This window comes from Brachycentrus maculatus, unplaced genomic scaffold (genome assembly GCF_059751285.1).
Source record: "Brachycentrus maculatus isolate JH-2025_06_01 unplaced genomic scaffold, ASM5975128v1 h1tg000241l, whole genome shotgun sequence".
Taxonomy (NCBI): Eukaryota; Metazoa; Arthropoda; class Insecta; order Trichoptera; family Brachycentridae; genus Brachycentrus; species Brachycentrus maculatus.
Window position 1 is genome coordinate 232,617 of NW_028280992.1, and position 23,135 is coordinate 255,751.

General features: G+C 33.0%; 1 protein-coding gene across 1 annotated transcript in view; it reads left to right on the plus strand.

Moving 5' to 3' along the window:
- Positions 1-21,136, plus strand: part of Liprin-alpha (PTPRF interacting protein alpha) — a gene marked incomplete at its 5' end in the record, with an annotated part of 159,083 nt that extends 137,947 nt beyond the window's left edge. The window contains 10 exons of the mRNA XM_088264993.1: positions 751-936; positions 7,443-7,553; positions 13,939-14,063; positions 16,187-16,358; positions 17,560-17,741; positions 18,296-18,657; positions 19,458-19,572; positions 19,670-19,826; positions 20,385-20,501; positions 20,589-21,136. Of these exons, the coding sequence (XP_088121119.1) occupies positions 751-936; positions 7,443-7,553; positions 13,939-14,063; positions 16,187-16,358; positions 17,560-17,741; positions 18,296-18,657; positions 19,458-19,572; positions 19,670-19,826; positions 20,385-20,501; positions 20,589-20,717 (1,656 nt within the window). The remainder of the gene's footprint in view (positions 1-750; positions 937-7,442; positions 7,554-13,938; positions 14,064-16,186; positions 16,359-17,559; positions 17,742-18,295; positions 18,658-19,457; positions 19,573-19,669; positions 19,827-20,384; positions 20,502-20,588) is intronic.
- Between the last annotated feature and the right edge of the window lie 1,999 nt (positions 21,137-23,135).

A 23,135-nucleotide genomic window follows, 5' to 3' on the forward strand; every position in this document is an offset into this window, starting at 1 on the left:
CTAAAGACAACATTTTGTGTGTATCCAAACACAAATCTGAGTTTTATAGGAGTTTATTTTTTTATTTTTTTGAAATCTCAACGTACACGACGAAAAATATGGACCTTACATAGATCCAAATGAAAAATAATAGAAAAAGGGTCTCTGCTAAATAAAAGCTTTCTCAATCCAGCATAGATGGCCCTAACTCATATGCACAGTGTCATGAAATTAATTATATATGTATGAGTGAAAAAAAAATCCTATTCCCCTAGGCTATGTACACAAGCTCTGGATTTTGTTTATAATTTGCAACCTAAAATTATGTACTAAAAACAGGTTTTCACAAACGTACTTGTTCACAAAATAATTGCCACACAATTGTTTCACAGATTTATATTTCGCAGTTTAATGAAACTGCCTTGTAAGTTGTATTTTATGAAAATTGCTCTCTATAAATGATCTAAAATGATTTTTTTTTACAGCTTCATACTTTTGAAAGAGTTGCGCTCGCGCGCTATATGCGTTCCAATTTTGAATTTTTCAATTACTTTTTCGATGATAAATTACATATTGTAGACGTTATTGTAAATGAAATGCGTAAATTGTTTATTTGATTCGAAAAGTGGATAATCTTTGAATAAAACATTTTTAAAAATCTAATGTTTTTTAAACACATTTTATAAAATAACCCTAGCATTAAGTGGTTAAAGTAATGCACTCACCACCCTCAGTTCACAAAATCGATGCAATTTTTTTAATAAATATCAGGTGGGTAGTTACGAGCATATGAACCTGGTGGCTCGAGGGGGCGGGGGCCGCGGAGGCGGCGGCTCGCCCCCCGCCGCTCCGCCCCCGCCCGGCGCCCCGCACACGCCGCACTCCGGAGCCTCCACTCCGCAGCAGAGGCACTCGCCCAACCGCCAGGACCCCTACATGCTGCACAAGTACCACACCGTGAGTACCCACTCTTACTCACATAACCCCCTCTACATGCCTCTCTGTACTCTCTGTGTCCTCTTCTATATGTAGGGCTTGATTTCAAACCGAGCTGTGATATTTTAATTAAGGCATTATCCATAGTCTGACACCTCGGATAATACCCACTGTGCTCTTTATACCTTACATTCAAATCTTTCTCCCAGTGGACTCTTGACATCCTAATGATTTTTTTAATATAAAATTTTGCTTTTTCTTCATATGATCTGTGGAAAAAATCCAATGAAATACCTTCATCAAAAAATTCCCAGAATGAGTTCATAAAATTGAAAATACAAGATTATTCATCAAAATCGGTATTATCCCTTTCAAAGTATGTACTCTCCCCATCAACTGCTACGCACTTATGCCAGCGCTTGATCAATCATCGAAACATTTTTTATAATCGGTTTTCGGCATGGCCATCAGAGCCATCTTTGATTTTTCCACGACCTAATCTCGGATGCTGTAAAGCGTTCCGGGAGCGGTTTCTTAAGTCGAATAGGAAAAAGTCGCAGGGAGCAAATCAAGTGATTCGGTGGTTGTTGGATGGTATTCGTTCCGTTTTAAGCCAAATGGTCACAGATAACGTTGGTATTGTGCAACGGCGTGTTATCGTGGTGCAAGATCCACGAGTTCACAAATCTGGTCTTTTTTGGCGAATTGCTTCACCCAAAGGTCTTGAACGGATCCAAAAGCGATGCCTAACTCCTCTGCCATCTAATTGTCAATTTGCGGCTCACGGTCATCCATTTTTTTAATTTGGCAATGTTTTTGTTGGTTTTCGATACCAATGGCCTGCCATTGCGTTCATCATCATTGACAGACTCATGGCCACTTCTGAAACTTTCGTGCCATTGGTAAACGACTGTTTTCTTCAGAGTATTATTGCCGAAACACTTTTCTAGCATTTTCAATGCCGTCGCACCACTAAAATCGCAAAATTTAGTACAAACTCTTTTTTGCAAATTCCATTCCATTTTTCAAATTGTAAAAAATCAAAAACACACAATTGCAGACATACTCAATACGGCGTCACTTTTACATATGTCAAGCTATCAAGCTGAGAATTTCATAGAATATCAATGACAGACGTGACAACCTAAGAAAAAAAAGAAAACTCAAATTGGGCGACTGGGAACGCCACACGGTGGTGATTTTGGGAATTTTTTGATCAAGGTAGTATACCCTTTCACACAGTTTCATGATAAAGTTGGACTGTTGATCTTGGTTTCCACCTGAATCAGATATATCTGCATCTTGTTCTCGCTATGTGTTTGCGATAGTAACTTGAATGTTTATGTTTTTATTTGTTAAACATGAGTTTGGATTAATTACATATTGTGTCAATTACCGTAAAGTGGGTATACTTTGCACCATGGGTGATACTTTGCACCACCTTCTGTAAAGAAATTGTAGAGCTGGTCATCTCTGATACATGTCATTTTTCATTCTACTTTCTATTGTTTCTGATAGATGGCACTTCAATCTACTTTTTAGTTTACAGAAGTAACAGTCGGTCGCTATTGCTTCAATGCGTTTTTCCTGTCCGAACGTAAAGAAAGTTTTCTGTCTGAAAATTGTGTCCGAAAAAATCCAGTGGAATCAGTATACTGAAACTAGTTACAACAAGTGAGTGGTCTCTAAATCGTAGGTAGATAGGCCCTGCTTTTCTCAAATGCTGTATTTTTTAGTTACGTTGTCAAGTTTATGTAAAAATAATATTTTTTTAAGAACTGACTTGTATTGACCACATTTGGGGTAACATTGCACCAAGTGCAAAGTATCCACAAAAGGCCATAGTTAATTAATTTGATGAAAAGTCTTAAAACGGCTAATACAACTTGACATGTTTGCTAAATATTTATTGGTTTTGTGTACTTACTTAATTCCTGATGGTATATTTTTTTCAAAAATGTCAAGAACACACAAACAGCGGCCTTATGCCAGACGATACTGCAATTTTACACCGAAGAGAGTGGAGCAGTGTTTGGAGGACATTCGAAATGGTATAATCAGTCAAAGAAAGGCTGAAGAAATTTTCAAAATCCCCAGAAGGACGATTAACTATAAGCTCAAAGGTCAGCACACAAAACCTGTGGGAAAACCTCCGATATGTGACAAGGGCGAAGAGCAATCCTTCGTAAACTGCATAGTAGACATGAGTGAGTACGGTTTCCCAGTGAGTGTTTTTAACATTCGCTACATTCTAATAGCCTATTTGGATAGATTTGGCAGAAGAGTACGAATATTAAAGAACAACGTACCAGGCTCTGAATGGATAAGATCATATATTATCCACTGACACTTCGTGATGGAATTGCATTTTTAATTTATTATTAGATTAAAACCAATATTTTTAGCTTTTCCACTTTTTTATTTGACCAGCGACCGGGTTTCGTCGTTACCGACATCATCAGACTGGATGATGTCGGTAACGACGAAACCCGGTCGCTGGTCAAATAAAAAAGTGGAAAAGCTAAAAATATTGGTTTTAATCTAATAATAAAAATGGATAAGATCATTTTTGCAAAGACGTAAAACCTTGACTGTTGCTAAAACTAGTCAGTTGCTTAATCGGTTGCCATTAAAAGCGTATGACGATGACGTGCGCCAGAGTTTTCAACAGTTTTTGGAAGAAAACAGATTCAACCCAAAGAATTCAGTCTTAAAACGCAGGAAAACGATACCGATAGAACCAGGTTAGAGCATTGCTCACAATCCAAATGTCGAAATGAACGTTGACGAGACACAAATGCTACCTGAACCAACTACATCAATGATCCCACCTTCCGCATCGAAACTTCCAGCATATCTAGCATTAACTGATTATAGTTCACACGGAAGCTTTGAGGAAGAGGGAGAAGAACAAAAAAGATGACTAAAACCAGTTATCGTATTTGTTCTTCCGTTTCATTAGGACCAGTAAAAAAGAAGGTGGGAAAATATGTCGTATTTCATTATGAAGGAGAAAAATTTCCGGGACAGATTTTGGAAATAAAGAAAGACAGAGCTGTTAGATCCATGCAGGAGAGTCTCAAATCGTGGAAGTGGCCGATGAAGGATGACTTTCTTCAATATTCTTGGAAGGATGTAGCGGGTTCCATAAAAGAACCGAAAATGCAATCCAAAAGAGGTTTCTTTATCGTCCCGGAACTTCACCATATTTAGACCTAATTTAATTTTAATTCCTATTACCTATATAGTACGATATGTTTTAATATCCACCTTTTATTTTATAAAATTTTAAACCTTCAGTATTGAAAAAAAAAAACATTTTTGTTAGATTTTTCAATATTTTTTTAAAAAAAATTCTATCAAGTGTCTTATTTTTCCATAATTATACAATATTATAATCTGCATTTAGTGAACTGTGAGCCAAAACCCTTCATAAGGTGCATCAAAACTTGTAGGATAGCCTTTACTTTGCATAAATTTGGATTCTAGTACGAAAAGTGTAGAGAAAATATCATGGTGCAAAGTTGTACTTTACCCCGGGATACTTTGCACCAAAATATAAATATTAAAAAAAAATACAGGCAAAATAGATAAAAATGTAAAAACGTATCAGACATGTTACAGGTATATGTGTTATTACATTGCAATAGTTGAAACCTCAAAAAAGTAAAAAACCTGATCTGAATAGACAATTTTTTGAAAAAATGCAGTATTTTGGTGCAATGTATACCCACTTTACGGTATGTCATCTTCTTTAAAACTAAAATGAATAAGTTATTATCTGAACGGTTTGTAACTTACATACAAATATGTTATTGTAATGAAAAATTAATGGTTCACAAGAAAATAAATGTTTTAAATAATTTTTTAAATGTTATGCCGTGTAGAGTAAATATTACAATAGATTCGGAATATGGTGAACGGGTTAGCAAAATAATCACAGTAAATGTAATTTTATTTTTATTTTTTCAATAAATATTCAAAAAAGTATTTTAGGATGTATCAGAACCAATAATTGCGTTATTTTTCACTATAATAGACTATTCAAATAGCATTTTAGACCATTTTCAATTATAGGTTGGTTCGGAACCAAGCCCCACATTTATGTGATAGTGCCACAACATTGTTGTTACATTTTTAAACCACCCATGTCCTTTTTTAGATATTTTTGTTTTTATTTAAAAATTTTGTACGACTACTATTTACTAATTGGTTCATACGGTAAACACAATAGGAAATCTGGTTTTGTTTGCTGTTGGTTTTTCATTTAATTTTTTAATTTTTTCATTTGATTACTTTGCGGATAGTATCTGACATCATTAAACACAAAAAGTAACCGTAATGTCAGATACTACCCCGCATCTAAATTATTAGCAATATTACCACATTTATATAATCCTTAACTAAACCAAAAGTCATACTCAATTCAGCCATTTTGGATATGGCTACTTTTAAAATCTGAGAACACAGTTAATAAAACAGTTCTAATTTCATTAAGAAAATAAATGGATTCCTCGTGTCAATACTCAAATCTGGGTATTTCAGATATACAATCAGGTACTTTGTCCACTGAACTAGGTGGTCTTATCTTGATCAATAAACAAATACATACCATTCACATATCGCTCACTCCTTTCAAGAACGTCATAATTAAAAAAACTTGATTTTTCAGGAGAACGTTTTCAAAGTTTAAAAATATAACACAATGTATTAAAAATAAATATCAAGCCACTTATTGAACTTTTTAACATGCAACAGATCTTTTTAGGTAAAACCTGAAGGTTTTTTCTCCATTTGAAAAATATTTAAAAGTAGATTTAAAAAAAATAATTAAACAATACCTTTTCTTCAAAATGCAAAACCAACATTTTCTGCCCTGTAGGAGGTAAATATTAAGTTAAAAATATGCTTCTTTTGCTGGGATATAGTACATTTTCTGGGCATTCCGATAATATGCCCAACTGAAAATTGACGATTTTTGATTTATGACGTTCTTGAAAGGAGTGAGCGATATATTGACTTTTAAATACAATTTATAAATTGATTGAAACTTAAGTATTCATTATAAATTCAATTCATTCGCCGCTATCTATGAGCGCTATATATGGTGAAAGAGCTTGATTTGTTAGAAAGCAATAGAAATATTGATATTTCACATTTTTATGCATATGCAACATCTCTCATATTAATTTATACCACAAATTGTATAAATTATTAATGTGTCGACAATTATCATCATTCAAACACTATAAAAATTAAATAGGGATGATTTATTAAACTTCAATCTGTTTTTAGTTATGCGACCCGTATATGAACTGTAATTTGACTTACATTATGCAGATAAAAACTAGTCATAGAATAAAAAATTCTCATTAAATGGCAATCGTGATTTTTTTATTTCTGTTTTATATTGAAAACAGATTGTGTTCAATTTATGCTTTTTAATTCATGATAAAATAATAACTTTAATAAAACACTGTATAAGCATAGGTAAGCAGAACAGATCTATTCCACAAAATGTTCAAATGATGTTATGAAATAAATTTGTAAAATAAACATTTATTAAAATAGTTATTTAAGTTTATATTGTGTTCTAAACTTATCTCAGTTCGATTCGAGTGTCTTCTATGTTGTATTCTTGTCTATTTTTGTCTGCGTAATGTCCGTCATTTAAGATTTAAATAATGTTTTGTAATGTTAGCATTAAAATAAAAGTTTTGTAAAGATGCATAACCATATTAAAAATTATATTATATCGGAATATAAAATTATATTTTATATCTTATAAAATAACTTTGTTTAAATCACTTAAATAACTAAATTGCTAAAAATTTATAGCAATTTTAAACAAATTGATTGATTAGATTTTTAAACAAACATTAAATATAACTTTTTGAAATATGTCTAGTATTTATGGCAGATAAGGTAATTTAGCAGTTACACATTTCGAACGGGTATTTTTTACGCCTGTGGACCGCTGGTGACGGGATTTAATAATATGTACACATAGTTATGACCTTAACAAAGAGATAGGTTACATAATATTCATATTAAAATATTAAATTGTGTCTTAATGTGGTCCCGTGGTTAGTATCACGGACTCTCAAGTCGAAGTTTATCGGTTCGAACCCACTCTACCACAATTTGATACCTATTTCTAATAATGAGCCATTTAGGCTCACAGAAATAATATGAAATTCATGTATTTTTGCTAATTATAAAAACAAAAATGTTTCTCTTATTTTAAATTAAAATAATTAAATAAAAATAAATTCCTTCTTTTCTAACTTTGAAATGAAGCCGGCCCAGAAGGTTAATATACCCTTCCCGTCCATAAGCATCACTCAACCGAATGGATAGAAATACCTTTCCTGTTCGAAGTGTGTTTAGATAGTATTGTACAAATATGGCACTATTTAAATCATCAATCTAAGTGTCTTACTGACCAATTGAGTAAAGTCTAGTGAGGAGTGGCTGTATGGGAATGTAGGGGAGTTTAGCATAAAGGTGTATGTGTGTGTGAGCAGGCTCCGGCATCCATGTCCCCGGCGCACCTGCACTCGGCGGCGGGCGCCCTCGGGGGGCTGCCCCCGCACCCCTCGCACTCCAACCTCTCCGAGTCGCTGCCCGGCAGCCAGGTACCCGGAAACCAACCGACCGCACAAGCTATTTAAGTGTCTTAACACTCGCAAGGACTCCTTTGCACTAGTGGAAAGGGAGCCTTACACTCGTTCGCAAATTAATCTCCCTACCCGTCTAATGAGGAAGTTCTGTGCTGCCTTAAATTACATTTTTGAAATGCTCTATGCATGGTAAAAATTTAAGCACTAATATATGTGTTACATTTCCACTATAAATGATTTTAAGTTATCAGGAATTCTAGCTTGTAAAATTGATACATTTTGGTGTGATTAAATGATTTCATATTGGTTTAACATAGGATTGGTCACGTTTTGTTGCAACTTTAATTAAGATTTGATATAATACAGTAAACAGAACAGATTTGCATTTAAAGGATTTTTTGTGCAATATCGGTTGTCTTGCCAAGTATTTTTCTCAGCAACTTTGCGCAATATTATATCTTTAAAAATTGATTTGATATTATACAATGATGTGAGTGCATAATTGAGTGAAACAGTATTATAAAAAATGTACCCTGAATTAAAGATGATCTGGGATTTTTTTTCTGCTGTGTTATGCATTTTAGGTTGACAGTTATATACTTGTTAGTTAGTTGAAAAATATTATTTTAAGGAAAGTATAATCATGCAATTAAATTTATTAAATATCACATATTGCTCACTCCTTTCAAGAACGTCATAAATCAAAAAACTTGATTTTTTAGGAGAACGTTTTTAAAGTTTAAAAATATAACGCAATGTATTAAAAATAAATATCAAGCCACTTATTGAACTTTTTATTGTGCAACATATCTTTTTAGGTAAAACCTGAAGGTTTTTTTCCATTTGAAAAATATTTTGTGTATTTAAATACTAAATATTTATAGCTTTTCTTCAAAATGTAAAAACAACATTTTCTGTCCTGTAGCGGGTAAATATTAAGTTAAAAATATGCCTCTTTTGCTGGGATATAGTACATTTTCCGAGCATTCCGAAAACATGCACAACTGAAAATTGTCGATTTCTGATTTATGACGTTCTTGAAAGGAGGGAGCGATATGGTTTTTTTTCAAATCTTTTTCACGAAGGAATGTTATTACTCGGTGAGAAGATTAGTGCACCCTCAAAACAAATTCTAGACTTAACTAAGAAAGGTTACACAAAGACTTAATTTTACTCATTGTTTTCATTTGAAAAAATAAAAATCATGCAGCTCTGAACTTCCTCATTATCGTAACCCTTTCTCATCCAAATTATTATTTTTTTCAAGTTCTTGGTTTATTTATATATAAAAATGTCAAACTTTCCATTAACAGCACATTTTACAAATATTTTTAATAAGTACAAGAAATAAAATTTTATTCACTGGATGAGAAAGAGAAATGTCTTGCATGACAGTTATCTTCTTGAATGCTGATACTAATATAACATTAAATGTATTCACTTAATTAAATTGAATAACACTTAGTATGAAAATTTAATATTTTGGTGTTAAAACACTTAAATAGCAGCAAAAAATTAACAATTAATTAGTAAACTATGTTAATTTTACGATGAATAAACACTTAACCTTTCCGGGAGTTTTCCTCAAAGGAGTATCGACGTTAATGAACGTCAAAGTCTATCTGTCAGTTGGTATGATGTTATTTGTATATGTAGTAATGATATCTGTGGATATTTGTATTTAACTTTGTCATAAAATAAAACCTAGAGATTGTGAGCTTTATTTTTTATTTAAATTATGCTTACATAATTCCTATCTTCATAATACAAAGATTTTATTTTAAAAAAATACATATTTAATGTAAAAAAACCCACTCCCTAGAGAAAGTCGGACATCAATTATTATACTCCTGGAAAGGTTAATTATTATATTTTATGTTTTTACCCCATTTGCATTGTAAAAAGCGAAAATATATTTATATGATTTGTAAAATTTCTAAAATAATGATTGGTTAAAAGTAGATTTTTTTCCAAAGTCTACGTTTCATTAAAAACTAGTAAATTATTGTGTATCAAATATAATGTTTGCTTGACAACTGATAATAATTTGCCGCACTTAATTTTTAACCAATAACTTTATGGAATGCACGTTTTGTAATAATTTAATCAAACAGTAATCTTCCTTTAATAATCCGAATGATGTCTTGTAACAATCAACTTGCTATTTATTTTCTTACCGATAGTTGAAAATGCAATCACTGAAGAATGTTTCTTAGAGCATGAATATAACAAATAATAATACAATAATGCTTTCATTATGAAAGTTATTATTTTCAAATTTGATAAAATATTTTAGAAAATTGTGTGGACAGCGATAAAATGTATATTTTCATATGCGGTAATTAAATTGAATATATTTAACGTTTTTCAAACCACTTTTTAATGATGCCACCAGGAAATATATATTTCTTTTTTAATATAGTTCTTTGTTAACTCGAAGAGTATATGTAGTACAAATTAAAATTAGTCCCTATGCAATATGAGTGAGTCGCTGATAAATTTCTTTTAAAAAATAGAACTTAACATCTGTGAATTTTTTTGCAAAGTTTCATGAGTTTTTATGCAATTTCCTTGAAAACCGATTTCACAATTAAAATTCATATAAAACACCTATTGTTTCGACATCACCGATGGCTAAAAAACTACTTAAACCCATTGTCAGTTTTATATGAATTATGTATACATAAAAACAGATTCTAATTATTTGTTTATATTATCATGAATCAAATTTCATAAACCTAAAACCTACAATTATTTTCAAAAAAATTCATACTATAAATATCAATAACTTTTTTACAGTATATCTTTCAACGGTTACGCTTAAATAAAAATCCATGAAAATACTGCGTGTGACTCCCCAAAGCAATTTTGGTTTGAATTAACTAACAGTGATATATATCTGATCTATATAAAGCACTAAAATGTTCACTTCAATATACATAAGCAGTTATAAAATGCAATAGTCAAGGTGTGACGATTTTAATCGTTATTCACGCAACATCTCCATTTGTACATAAATTATGTTCAATGTTTAGTTGTAATTTTAAATATGCTTAGGCTTATTTATTGTAAAACACAACAATTGAAAACAAATTAGTATAATTTGTTTAGTTATGTATCAATGTGCCTTAGTCGAACAATCTATAGTATTCCTTTGCCTGCCAATAAAGTTATTTACAACAACAACTAGATGTGAATTATCTACCATGTCATGATATCTAGATTATTAGTATGATTTACAAAACATAGCATCCTTTTATTTTTACCCTTAACATAGTAAATACCCCTACTACCTACTAGAAACTTTTTGAACATAATTAGTATCTTTTTGACTGCTTAAAACTGATAATTCTTTAGAAATAATATGTAACTTTGTTTACTCATTTGCTTTAAGTTTAATGTTTAGCGATGGGATAATTTTAATCTATTGCTTAAAGTAAATCTATCAATAAAATTAGTATTCGACTAATGAATTACTTTTCAAATCATTAGTCGACTTGTCTTGTTATAAATGTAACTGACAATTAAACATCTTCATTACTTACTTATGTGATATAAATAAACGCTTAAACAATCTTGTAAAATTAAAAATTAATACTTCAAATATACATTTTAATTTTGTGAATACTTTTTTGAATTCCGATTGTTAATTGAAACTAAAGTATTAGGTGATACTAAAGTAATCTGTAAATAGTCTGTAAGTCTTGCCCTAAAATACTAAAACAATATTTAATGCATTTAAATTGTAATAGGCCCTACTGATATGGTGTTATATTTTTTATTAATAATGCTATTATGTATAATAACAAAAAATATAAAGAATATTTGTGATTAGCAAAACTGTACATTTTAACGTTAATGGTTTTATTAGAGTTCCTTCGAAATAGGTATCAGATGAGACAAAGCGTCAAGCTAGGTACATAGAAGCAAACAGAAGTAATTTTCCTCCATTTTTTAGGGGTTGATCATTCTCAATTGCTAGTGACTAGTGTAAACACCTTCGTTCAATCTCGTTCCTTATTTATTATCTAGATCGGGGGTTTCCTAACTCTATTAGAGTTGCGGCTACTTTCGAGATGAAGGAAAATGGTGCTGCGGCCTTATAGAAAAAGCAGATAAAATACAGTAAAGTAGAGTAATAAAAGGAATTTAAAAAAAATGGTTATCAGATATAATTTTAACAAATAAAAAAAAAATTCTAACAAAGGAGATAAATATTCAAAAAAACATATTTTTTTATTTTAAGTTTAAGTTTGGAAACCAAGGAACTACCATGTGTCTGCCAATCAAGTCCTGAAATCTATTAGTGAGATTTCTTCGCAATTTTTATTAGTTAGTTTTCCAACACAGGAAGTGATCGAAAACTTCACAAATTTATTATGCCTGAGAGAAAATCGCTACAGTGACTGCTATTTTCCATGGCAATTCTTAGTATGCTGAGAGAAAATCGCTACAGTGACTGCTATTTTCCATGGCAATTCTTAGTATGCTGTGGGATAGTGACAAATACAAAAAATTAACAAAAAAAGTATACTTTTTAAAAAATTACTGTATTTATGACCTAGCAGAGTTGTTCTTTTCACCATATCTTGCCTGACGGAACTCTAGTTACTATTCTGTATGTAAATTATAGAACAATCATGACCTCAGTAGGGCCTATAGATCTAACACTTGTACACTCCGAACTGATTGTGATGGGTAGAGGAATCTTGCATTTGCTTGTGACATGGCTTTGGAAATGTCTTTGCAAGCTGCTTTATGGCTGAGCTTTGAACTGTTTTATTTGCCCATAAAGATATCAACCTGTAAATTATAACATTGAATCCCTCCAACATATTGTAATACCTGAAATAATATTTTCAGTGCTCGTTTATTCATAGTGGATTGTGAATCTAGTTTATATTTATAAGAATATATTTATGTTTTCAGCAAAACGCTTCGAATAAACTGAAGTTAGTTAGCAATTTGTACAAAACATGTGAGGATATTAGAAGCAAAATTAGAACTTTAAAATAGAGCTCTAAAGATATTTGAACCCTTTCAAAGAGTATTTGGATCCTCTTAGATGTTTCTTCACCAAGAATTAGAAAACAGCGACTAGCTGACTGAGTTGGGATAGCTATTCATCCATAATAATGTCTGCCGATTGAGGACCACTACCGCTCTATTCATCATGAATAAATTCATAATAGAGCAGAGAGTAGGAATAAGGCCCTCTAACAACTTATATAGATTCGATGCGGGTACATTCATAATTTTTCCAAAATATACTTATCAATTATACTAACCCTTGGTCTACCACAAACAAAATCATTGATAACTACTGTTCTGACTCCTATGTAAAGTATGTTACTTTTTTTTTAACTTTTAAACTTTTAAACATAACCCTAGTGTACATTATATATTATTATTTCCATTAATTTTCATATTTTATTATTATATTACGGGTTTAAAATAAACCTACATTAACTTGGGAACGGGTTTCTTGGACCCGCTTAGTAGACAGACAGTTAAGGAGTTGAAGAGTCAAATTCTATCAAGCTCCGTTAAACAGTTCCAGTTTTGCTTCTTCCCCTCATTTCTTTACGTGCTTTTCAGAAATTTAAATTGAAACATAAATAATGATTTGACTGTAGGTGTATGGTATGCATTCGCTTTTTTTAATTTCTGCATGAATAACGGGAACTTAAGAATAAATTACCCGTAATTAACCTACCCCTGATAATACAAACAAAGCAACTCGAATAATCTAAAAACCCTTACGTCTACATATGAATAAAAATATTGGTAATACATGCAAACAGAGAATTTTTTAAAACATTTAGTTAAAAAAACAATGTGGCATTTTTTTTTTAATATACTCGTAAAATTGCTTTAATTGTAAGTAATATTTTAATTTAATTTTAATCCTTTTCTAATGCAAAACTTGTTCTTTGTTCATAGAAATTATTATAATTCTTTCCCTTCTGTATAAAAGATGAATTTAAAAAAAAAACAGTTATGAACAAAAACAAAAGTTAACTGTTATTTTTATTGCCGGATTTTTTTGTTGATATTTTTTAAAATTGCGTATAAAGGTTGATTTTTCAAAACGGTGAAGCTTTCTTGCAGCTTTCATCCGCATCCAATGGTACTTTCCATCAATCTAATGCAGTTTTAATTTAATCATTTATCACAAAGGCAAGATAATCAGCTATCAGCATCAAGTACCAGTCCAGGATGATTTTTAAATAAACATCAAACTGAAAAAAATATGTAGAATCAACATAATTTTTACCTATGTATACTAAACCTTAAATTTGATGCCACACATTGAATGTCTATCGCAGTGAGTAGATTACCAATTCCTCTTCCCGCAATTATAGACTCAATTTTTAACGTATGATTGTGATACTTTCAGCTACAACTTAGTGGATCGGAAGAAACAGTCGGAGCCGGCGGGGCTGCGTCACCCCTTACACAAAGATCACTTCGACTCGAAAGGGTGGCACAAGCTCTTCAATATGAGCAAGAGCAGTTACGGAGGTAACCAATCATTAACATGCTTATCATTCAATTACATTTACCAATCTTAATTCTTTTCTATCTAAAATATTACTTGGATAATCCAATAATCAGCTAAATTAATGCATCAACCAAATATGTCTGTTTATTTTAAATAATTTGAAAAAAAAAACCCACGGAATTTATCAATTTTCAATCATTTATTCAGCAGTCACTTTGTGGTAAATTCTTTCCATTTTTAATTTAAGTTTTACTTAGTTAATACCACTATTTCATAAAATCTATTGTAACACATGTTTCGATCCATTCCGCTTCAACATACGGTGTTTGATTGTTGAAAAAATATATCATAAAAATCGGTAGTTAAATGCATAAGTATCCTATAACACGTACAAGTCAATTTCATGCATTGTGTCTTTTATCCTACTGATTTTGCTGTCCAAAATAATTTTAACCTAAATAAATAGCTATTTATACATTATGAATTTAATATTCAAAAGAAAATACCACTAAATGATTGAGAGAACTCGCTTTTGAATGTTTGATTGCCTTCCTGTAAAATTTCGTTATATGCATGTGACTATGCGTCATTAAAAAATACAAACATTACCAAATTACTCAGGATGGATTTATTTAAATACTATCAATATCTCTATTTTATTTTCCAAGTGTTTATTTTGATTTTTTAAATTATACGCTACCAGGAGAACAGGTGCCTCAGGAACGATATCCGGTTTTCCGATTCACAGGTGCATTTCCTCTCCATACCCTTCTATCACAAGACTAGCAAATCATCACTATTCCACTCCGTACTACAGCAGCTTCAGTTCACTAAGTAGCCAATCTACCGACTTGAGCTTTAAACCCGAATTTGTGTGCAGCACTACGGATAGTCTCAACTACTACAGCGATAACTTGTTCTATCATCCAACGCCGTGTGCATCAATTTGTTATATCAATTATATATAATTTTGTCAACTATTATATTCTACAATAAAACTTTTCTTTGCATCATAAAATGAGTGATTTACATTCATGATTTTTTTACTGTATCGATCCTTCATTAGTAAATTATTCTACTACATGTATAATGTTGAGTACTTGCTAGACTTTATGGTGCTATAGTGATGATTGCGTAGTTATTTAGTATTATTTTTAAAGTAACGTAAATCAGCTTAAAAAAGAATAAATTGGTGCTAATTAAACATGCTCACCGTGATAATTTCCATTTCATTTAAGTAATGTATGTATGGAGTATAATACTCCATAAATGTAAAATCATGGAATTTCTTCATATTATATTCGATAATCATAAGATTTGTAATGGACTTGTCGTTAAAAGCTCTTTTTATATATGTAGATTCACCATAGCCAAAATGCTGATCTTACATCGTAACCTGCTTTCAAGTCAAGCTTTTGGTCATGTATGTTTATGTAGAGGGCACACAACAAGAGCATAAATTTTTAGTATTCATTTTTCATAGGGGGCAATAATATAATAATATTAATCATTTTGGATTATTTGTATTCAATCTTGACTTAGACTTAAATAGTTAAAAGATCAAGTTAACATTGTGTTGATACGATTCAGTGCCCTACGCACCACTAAATAAGATCACCATGTGGATTACGGTCAGAAGAAATTAAAGACAATTTGTAAGATTAGGAAGATCTTATTAAATCAGTAAGATAGTAAAAATACATGAAGGATAAAACTTTATATATTTGCTTAGTTAAGCTGGATTAAAATTATTATTATTTGAAATCAGAGGAAAACAATGGAATGTAGTGACATCACTGTGTAATTTATCATCATATGTAAATTTTAAAAAAATGTTTCAATACTATATCGAGATTTAGGACGTCCTTATAGCAGCGACAAATTATAATGACAACTTACAACAATGATGCTTGTTGACAAGCGAAATTTGCAAATGAAAACGATATCTAAGTATCTTAAATCCTAGTCTCCAAAGTGTTTTCCCGTATCTGCCGATCAATGCTTTATTTTTTTTTGCCTCTGAATTCTGATTTTTGCTTCATAGAGGTTGGCAATGTTGTAAGTTGCCCCGCGCATTGTGCAGTGTGTGGTACGCACCCCTTAGCGCGCTAGAATGACCCTTGTTGTCTGTTTGTGGTGACAGCTCGAGCCAGGAGTCTCTGGGGCTGTCGGGCTCCCCCGGAATGGGGGGCATGGGCGGCATGGGCGGGCTGAGCGGCATGGGCGGAATGGGGAGCCAGGCGGCCGCCGCGCACCACCACAAGAAGAGAGGCATCAAGAGCTCACTCGGGAGGTTTTTCAGCAAAAAAGAAAAGGTATTTATTACTAATATTTTGAGTGTGTTCAAATCGTACGCAAATATTAAATTTAGTGCCACAGGGAGTTGTTATCAACATTTCATGAAGTTATATAATTTATATTTGAAACAATAGTTTGGTGATTTTCCATTTTATACTTAAAATCACCATAAAATTTATAGTTACAAAATTAAAGTTATATTTTAATTGCAATAAAGATGAAGTTATTGGGATGGAATAATGAATGTGTGGATATTTTAATTTGTCATCCTATATTATGTGATCCTACATTATACTGTATATATTATACGTGATCCTATATTATACTGTGTAACATATATCAAATGGAAGAAAAAGAAAATACACATTAAAAAAAGAAAAATAACTGTCAGAAAGTAATAAATTTAAAATCTTATTTGACATTGACCATTTTACCCATTATTGACAACCATATTGAGAATGTTTTCCTCAACAGATTTGTATACATTAGCAGTGTTCAAGCAACCTAAGCTATTATGAGTATGGGTATCCAACTTCAAGTTCTCTAACTATGTATTACTGCTACTCTCCTTTCCCTAACTATCTTTCCCATATAGCAGCATATCCTTCACTTTAAGCTCTTTCGCTTATGTCATTTGTATTCTATCAAATATATTCCACTCTCCTTGGTAGGAGAGTGGGGTATATTTGAACCGATCACCTTGCCGTCATATTATTAATAATCATGTTGTAGACATCTGATATAGTACCCTATCCACCATCTTTTTATTTATTTAAAGGAATAGTTTAGGAATAACCCTCAAAGCTTCTATTTTAGAGGCTTGTTTTTGTAGGTAGAATAGTAAGTATAGGGAAGGTAAATGTGAAAAATACATCACATACAAGCAGACCAATTGAAAATAAATCTTTCTCAAATTTATCTTGTAATTGGCGGGAATCGAACCTGTGACATCGAACCATCGAAGCCCTGTAAATAGCCAGACTCACATATTCTCATCTATATTTACAATAAAATTGCATCATTGTGATGGGCGCTCTATGGGTACCACTGGGTACGGATACAACTTAAAAGAAGCAGGAATTTCATATTGCAGTTTCACATTTTGGAGTTCACCCACAGGGAGTACTGGAAGTTAGCAGCTCGGTTGTTTTTAGCAAACTATTAGTGAACATAGAAAGAAAGCGGCAGTTAATAACCTCGGCTGTATGATTTGCTCAGGCGAAAGGCGTGAAGGACTCCCTGGGTGGGGAGCTGGGCTCCGTCTCGGCCATGAGCGGACTGTCGCAGCTGAGCGGGTACGGGCTGGTGGATGACGAGATGACGGGCCCCCCGCCCTCGACACTGTCCCGGCAGACCAACTCGCAGGCCAAGTCGGCCGACTACGGGCGCCAGAAGAAAGGGTACGTCATTTTTCTAAACAATTAACGGCGGAATTCGCTTATTGTGATTGCGGATGTCATCAATCGCCTATTCTTACCTCATAATCAATCGGACTCAACACCTTGCATATATTTACAAATAATCCACCTTTTGCAATCAAACTTAAGCTATTGTTACCACTCCTTGTGGCTTGTTGAGAAATTTATACGAAAGATGGGTATTGTTGAGAAATTTCTGCTTTACAATAAACGTTTCAACCTTAATTTTTCTCGGAAAATAGGTAAGGTAGATATTACAGTGCATTTTTATTACAATTGAGTATCTTCTGTAAGAGGAATTGAAATTAAATACGAAGTAAATTTATTAAGAAATCTTGTAATACTTCTGCAGCTGTGAATGGATTCATCAAAAAAAAAAAAAAACCTGCCAAAAAATCCTGCTTAAATTTTGCGTGAGATAAAATAAGATATAAAGAAATCCTTTAGCGTTTCTTCTGATGTGCAGAATGCATTCATTAGAAGTATGGAGTTAAGTATAGTTTGTGCGGAGACAACGCTAATGGCAATTTTCACAGTAGGGAGCGAGATTACCGTCACGAGCTGCTGGGCGAGGCCATGAAGGCGGGCACGCCGTTTGCGCTGTGGAACGGGCCCACCATCGTGGCCTGGCTGGAGCTGTGGGTGGGCATGCCGGCCTGGTACGTGGCCGCCTGCCGCGCCAACGTCAAGTCGGGCGCCATCATGTCCGCGCTCAGCGACCAGGAGATCCAGCGCGAGATCGGCATCTCCAACCCGCTGCACCGCCTCAAGCTGCGCCTCGCCATCCAGGAGATGGTCTCCCTCACCTCCCCCTCCGCGCCCCCCACCGCGCGCACCACGCTCGCCTTCGGGGACATGAACCACGAGTGGGTCGGCAACACCTGGCTGCGCTCGCTTGGTAACTATCACACGATATCCTTCCACTGACGGATACAGGTCTCTTCCGTATCCTTACATTTTTTTCAGTCGGTTGCTGCTTGTAGGCCGTTTTGACCATCTTTTTTGAGGTCTTCCAACGCCTGTTTTATTCTCTCAAGGTCTTCATCATAAAATTTTAGGGGTCCATCTTGTGGGGTGTTGTTAGTATTTAGTTAAATACTAAATATGTACTAATCTCTTTCACTGCCTACACCGGGGTACTTCTAGAAAATTTGGTGGTGGATTTACAAACTTGTATTTATTTTGATTGGCAGTGACTGGGATATTGTAAGCTTTGAAATGTAAATTCACAGTAAAATCGGGATACAATTTTGTTTCACATTTTCAATAAATTTCGCAACTTAGTTCAAAACAAAAATTGCTTTGCAAGGACAGGTCTGTCAGGAAGCCTAGACGCTTCTGTATCAGATCTGGGAATGTGGTGGGACAGTTTTCAATGCGGGGTCTTGTTTTGCAACATGTCCTGCCCATTGCCACTCGAGTCTAGCTATAGGATGATATCTGGTATTCTGGTTCTGCTCCTAATTTCTTCAATTTTCTTTAGTCATCACATTTGATTCATTCAGCTTTAATTAGAGGGTTATAGAAAGTAAAATCAAATGATTGCATGGACCGTTACGAAATATTGACCAGGCAAATTGCTTTAATTAGAAACGTCACTTTACTATGGAGGCAACCAAATTCCAAGTGCCCGATTTATATCAATATATGTATGTAATTCTTGGAATATGCGCCTTTATGTATTTTTCTTTTCTCTAGGAATGCCGCAATACCGAACTACCTTCATGGAATGTTTAGTAGATGCGCGAATGTTAGATCATCTCACAAAGAGAGATTTGAGAACACAACTTAAAATGGTGGATAGTTTTCATAGGTGAGTTGAATTACATACTATACGTAAGTTCTTGAAGACAAGTCTAACAATCTGTTTTTATGCAATATTCATCTTTTGATAATAATATTTATTGCAGAACGAGTCTACAGTTTGGTATATCGTGTCTTAAGAGATTAAACTACTCCAGATCAGCATTAGAAGACAGGCGGAGAGCTAGTGAAAATGTGGTGCAAGACGTTATGGTTTGGACAAATGAACGTCTCATTAGATGGATAGCACAAATTGGACTGAAGGTACGACGCCCGTACTCATACTCACCCTTTTTTTCCTTGTTATTACTTCTCTTATAAAATGTTTGGTCTTCTGTCATTGTTCCTTGTGACAGAAAATAGGACTAGGACTGTACTTCACAGGATCATTTCATTTCATCGCCAAAATAACTCTTTTTTTTTTTAACTTCTAATGTTTATACTGTGACTTTTCTCTAACTGAATATGAATGTTTGTGATTAAATCAAAAAGAATTTTCCTTTTTCAGTATTGAATTTCGAACATGTCTGCATATTTAATATTGAATTTCATTTATTCGAACACACAAAATACTTTTCTTTATATTTTACCAATAGTTTCTTCATTCATTTTTATGATTAAAAAATACTGATTCAATAAATATTTTAATGAAATACTGTGAACAAGTAATACTGTGAACATTACTGATGTTATATCATGTGGAATAATAACACAGCCATGCAATTAGGAAATAAAGCAGAATTTTTGGGCTTATTTAAAATTGAAAATGTTTACACCTATTACTGATTCTTGATATGCATTAAACATGTAACTCTATTGCAGGAGTATTCCAATAATCTGCTGGAGTCAGGAGTCCACGGAGCTCTGATCGCTCTGGATGATGGATTTGATGTCAATAGCATGGCCCTTGCCTTGCAGATCCCTACACAAAACACACAGGTATGATTTATAGATTTGATTTTACCTTACAAGTCCTGGATTTAGGAAAGACTTACACAAAATAACGATTTGTTCCCCTCCTTCCAGGCTCGGCAGATGCTGGAGGTGGAGTTCGGCAACCTGCTGAAGCTGGCCACGGACCGACCGCACATGCGCACGGGCGAGCAGGCACACAACATGACCAACGACAACAGCATGGCCGCCAAGGCCTCCTGATATACGGCCACGCTCAATTAGCGAGGCGACTAGCGAGTCTGTCAACCGGCCCATTCCCAGCGAGACGCGTTCACGTTGACCAAAACCCACATTCCCGGTAATGGAGTCTTGTCCGCGCTAGACCATGCGCACGTGCGGGCGCAACCCAACTTCCCGCGTGTCTCGGAACAAAGACTAGTGTACAATATTCAGAGAAACGTCGCTTGATAACTGATGAAATTCCATTTTTATATAACCGATATTTTTGACTCTTTACTATAGGAACAAACAGTGCGCATTGTTACGATAAATTGAACATTTTTACGACCGCTTGTTGATATTTTAGGAATAGTAGGAAGTGTAACCAAACAGTTGACAATTCAACTCCCAGTTTTGTCTAGTCTTTTATAAAATAATATATTATTTGTTCGTCTAAAGGTTTATGTTCTTTTTAAATGTTTACTTTTAAGAACCGGTAAAGGTGGAGTCGGAATATTATTACGGCACCTCTACACTTAGGGACGCGTACATTTCACACTACTGTCGTTCTGTGTTCTGAAATAACGCCCCACAATATCATTTATCCAAACATTTTGTAAATGTTGTAATTTTATGTACATTTAATAAGAGGTGCAACAAACAAATCATGTTTTATTAAATATAATATATAATCCTGTAATATAAAATCATAGGTGTTTTCTTTTATAGCTAATTTACAAATGTATCCCATCTTAAACCGATGAAACAAGAAAAACTTGTTTACTTACAATAGAAAAAAGTCATTTACTTTATATTTATATATATATATATATAAAACCCTTACCCGCACCCCAATGGTGCATAGGGCACTGCTTCATATGAACGCAGTGTTATCTTGATCGTTTTACACATGAAGGAAAGGTGATCAGCCCTCCGCTTCAAGTACCAGTCCAGGGTAAAATCGAATAAATATTATTGTGAAAAAATCACTTATATTTATTTGACCTCCCCTGGGAATCGAACCCGGGACCTCCAGAACGGAGGTCCCGGGTACTTTATATTTGCTACTTATAATTCAATAATGATGGTTGATGAAAGACCAGCTATGACAATTTTCTTCAGATAAATTATATATGTACATACCTATTTATTATTGAATCCTAGACAATTTTTGTTAGTATGTAATTTCTCTTACAATGAGGTTTAAAAATTATTTGGAAAAATTATCCAGATCATTTAAAACTACTTATTACATAAAGCCATACATACTCAAGTTCCTTATAAAATTTCTTATTGGTAAATTAAAATTCATATTAATAAATTAACTCTCCAAAACGTATAAAAAAATGGCTGAATTCATAAACATACTGTAATAACATAACTCAAAGCATGATTAATTTTTTAAAGCCATACATGTTTTTTGATAGAGAAATATATTTATAAAAACACGCACACCTATTTGCATCACACAAAATTAATTTGTTGATATGTCAAATCCGTCTGTTGTTTCTCCACATATTTGAAGTTTTAGTAATATGTAATGCAATTAAACATCACAAAATATTTATTTTTCATTTTTACAGTTAAATTCAGTTATCTTATTATATTGATTGAATTTAAAATCGAATCAGTGAAATTTATTTTCATTGATTCGATTTTAAATTCAATCAATATAATAAGATAACTGAATTTAACTGTAAAAATGAAATATGGAAAAAATTGGTTGTAGAGTTAAAATGCATTATGTGATTACATAATGAATATCAAATGAACTTGTATTGTAAAAATATCTTCTTTTTGTATTCAAGTTCGATACTATTTATCTCAAATTGGATACTAGCAAAAATGTATTGTAAAAGTTAATAAAGCAGACCTCCACATGATAACTTTGTAATAATAAATAAAATAGCTTTCATATATCCTTGAGTGTTCATTAATGCATAGTGTTTTTATTTAGTAAATATAGCGGAAATTCGTTATACAGTAGAATCTCTATGGTCCCGCGATCATTCGACAGGAATATCAGATAACGGAGTTCTTATAAATTCTCTTTCCATAAAAATCAATAGTGACATACATTTTCATTTCCACAATTCGCTTACAGAAAAACAGCCTTTGTTGGCGGTACCTTTTATCATTATTTCATAATGATATTAACAATATTAAAATATGCATCCACTTTTCTTCCTGCGCCTGTGTTCCCCTATCAAATATGTATCGCAGATTTACTGACCGCAACAGAAGGAAAAGGGAGGAAATTACATTGTTGCAGTATTTTACTGCCATATGAAATATAGAAAGTCTTATCTTTTATATCTCCCTTTTTTCTTTGCAGATATCAATATTAATGGTAAAAACTGTGCTGTTAATTTTTTTAATATTAACTAATTTGATTTTTTTAAAAGCCACATTAATACTCTATTATAACCGTCTTAAAAACCAATCCCGCACTATGCAATG